We start from the raw sequence: 3145 nt of genomic DNA on the forward strand, positions 1-3145 counted from the left end.
CTGCAACTCTAGCCTCTCCAGAGTTTCCAGATTAGCTACTGTGGAATAGCTATTCCACCATACATGTTCCAGAATAGTTTTCTGGATAGACACTCTAATTCTGGAATAAGAGTGTCCTTTTCCAGTTTAGGTTAATCCAAAATGAATTAGTGTGTCCACAGGGTAAAGTACTCTGGAATAGGTATTGCACTTTAAATTCACACCCTATCTTAATCTGAAACTTTCAAATGTTGACAGCCGTCAGACTCTTCAAGGACATACACATGCACAAAAAGCAGACATAGTAGCATCAATGATTGTTCAGCAGAATAATCCTACAAAAACAAAACTGTGTGTGTGTCCCACAGTGCTCATCAGATCAGAACATTAAGAGACAGCAAAATTTAAGGTTACAAGAATTCTGGTCTCTGAATATCTCAGAGCAGAAGTCTTGTAAGTTGTCCATATGTGCTCCCTTACTATGTCTGTTTTGAACTTAATGTTGGTATTACAGATCAAATTTAAAACAAGAGAAATTCCCTCTAGCCCTATTAGAATAGGTAAATAAAACATCTTATCTTTCTCTCCCATCACCATTGGTTACAGAAATGTCTTTCTAATCAGAAGTGCTTGCCTTTTCAATTCACTTCCAACTATCAAATTCTTTAAAAGTCTTGCACCTGATACCACGAAGTGATTGATGTCACAGCCACAGGCTGACTTTAAAACACTTTTTTTTTTTAGATACATACTGAAAGTCCACCTGCAATGATGAGAAAAGGAAGTGGACATGTTACTTTTATTTTTTTAATTCCTTTTAATTTGCAGTTTGGATAGTGTCTAGTGCTACCATTGTGGATGCCACTATAAACAAGCAATAGATGTGCTGTCACTTTAGTAGTTTAGAAGATATTTTTCTCACTCATGGTATTCCTTTTGTCTGTGATAACTCCATTATGAAACCTGTTTCACTTTCCTGTAGATGACTGGTACCATTGACATGAACCTGCAGAGTGATATAATGGCAACTTTTGAAGAAAATCTTTAGTGGAATTTTGGACACTGGAAAAAGTTGCAACCTGGCCACAGTCCTTGAGTGACACTGTACTCAATGGAATGATACAATAAACTTGATACAAGTGGCTAAATACATGTGTGCTATTTATGTATCTCAACAGTATATTGTTTACAGCTCTTCAAAGTGTTCTAAACTGCTGTCCTGTGTGTTTAATTTGCATAGCACTGTTAAATATTAAAAGTATGCATTGACGCATAAAAGATCACAGGGTATTTTTGTTGCTTGCATTTATAATCTGTCAAATCGACTTGTTACTAGCTAGTTGAGCATGGTCCTGTTTGATTGCATATACATGTTGCTTCTTAAAATACATTGTAGAGATTTTTCTGGAATATCTGTATCTCCCTGTTTTTTAATTTAGAACTTTTAAAAGCAATTATCTTTCAGAACCATTCCAGAAGCTTTTTTAAAATATACTGGCAAGAGCTGATTTCTTTTCTTATTTTCACTGGCTGTTTCTGGTTATACACTGCATTTACATGTAGTGTTAAATACTTTGGAGAAGTTATCCAAACCATAATAACTTTGTCTCTTCAAAAGCATTTTATTTTGATTAAACAGTGAAGATATCACTTTTTTAATTAACACACAAATGTGTTATTTAATAAAAACTGGACTTCTGCAAAGACCTTGTAATAGTGACCCTCTATATTATCTATGGAAATAATTTGTATTTAAAGAACTACAGTTGTGGAACTTTTGCATTTTCTGTACTTGACCTACACTTTCATTTGCTAAATTCTGTTCACTTAACCTGCCTCTACTTGGTTAAAAATGTTTACTATAAAATACAGGAACAAAAAAGTTGAGATTGCTTGAAAGAGCAGGCAAGCTGGAGTTACCTAATCATTCATATTTTGTTCCCAAAGAAATTCATTGGAACTAAAATGCTTGTAGTTCTGGGTAGCATTTAAAGATCAAGCTCTCTCTTAACCTTTAAAAATTGTTGGGCTTTTTTTAAGTACCTAGCATGTAGCAGTTCCAATCAGGATCAAAATGGTTGTACTATTTTAATATAACTGGAAGAAGAGGGGAAAATGACTTGCCGAAAAGTACATGAAAGGTTGCAAAATCCCCATTACAACTTGGAACTTCCTACCTTCCAGCTGTCTGCTCCTGCCTCCTAACAGCCACTAACCTCTATCTTCCTCTGCTCTAGCAAATTACACTCCCAGGTAGGGAGCTGATATGTACTCTACCATTATAGATCTACTGTCTAACTGTCCCTAACACAGAAGCTACTGTTTCAGACTTCAAGTTTAATACCCCATTCAGATGAATTAAGAGCAGCTCACTTCTCTTAGAGCCACTGTTTGTCTGACTGCAACCTTGAGCCTACATCCCCACGTCAGTTTATGGATCAGATTTCCATTGTGTATGAGTTGGGCATTTAATATTTTAATGAAAACTTAAATTGTTTAGTATAGGTAAGAATTTAAACACCAGTGTACACTGATGCAGTAACCTGTGCTTCCATGTACTCGTGTTCAACATCGGGCCTTGCGCACAGAGCGGAAAGCCAAGGGCGATGAAGGATAGGGCTGTGGTTAAGACACTGCCATGGGAGGGAGAATAGAGTAGATTTAATTTTCAGCTCTGCTACTGACTTTCTAAGGGACTTAGCTAAGGTCACGTAATGTCGCAGCGGAGCACGAGGACATTTTTTCCTAGCTCAAAAGGGGAGTGCTGGTGAGACACTCAAAGCAGGTGCTGAGTGAGCTGCCCTGGGCTGGATAAGTCCCCCAAGTCCAGCCTGGGCGCTGGGGGCGCGGGGCGGAGCTGTCCCCGGGCTCTGAGTGTAGAAGGTCCTCGACTTCCCGGGGCGTGCCCGGGGGCCGCACGCCGGGCTGACGGCGCCTGGCTGGGGCACAGGGGGTGCTGCCTCTGCCAAGGTAGGTGCGCAGCGCCCGGGGCTGCTTGCGGCTGACCTGCGCCGGGTTGTTGGCCGCTGCCTTGAGCCGGGGGCTGCGGGGGGGGGCCCTCTGCGCCATTCCCGGGGAGGGAGCCGAGGACCCCGCGCCTGCCTCCCGCGCGGCGCTGCCCCGCCCGGCTGCAGGAGCCAGTCTCCTGCCTGGCTGCTCTCGGTCA

General features: G+C 41.3%; 1 protein-coding gene across 1 annotated transcript in view; it reads left to right on the forward strand.

Annotated features, from left to right (window-relative positions):
• The window catches only part of BRDT (bromodomain testis associated), a 55507-nt gene extending 53107 nt beyond the window's left edge, over positions 1-2400 (forward strand). Inside the window, exon 20 of the mRNA XM_045028632.1 lies at positions 962-2400. Coding sequence (XP_044884567.1) covers positions 962-1027 — 66 coding nt within the window. The 3' untranslated portion in view covers positions 1028-2400. The remainder of the gene's footprint in view (positions 1-961) is intronic.
• Positions 2401-3145: the final 745 nt, after the last annotated feature.

Source organism: Mauremys mutica, chromosome 8, assembly GCF_020497125.1.
Source record: "Mauremys mutica isolate MM-2020 ecotype Southern chromosome 8, ASM2049712v1, whole genome shotgun sequence".
NCBI classification, from domain to species: Eukaryota; Metazoa; Chordata; order Testudines; family Geoemydidae; genus Mauremys; species Mauremys mutica.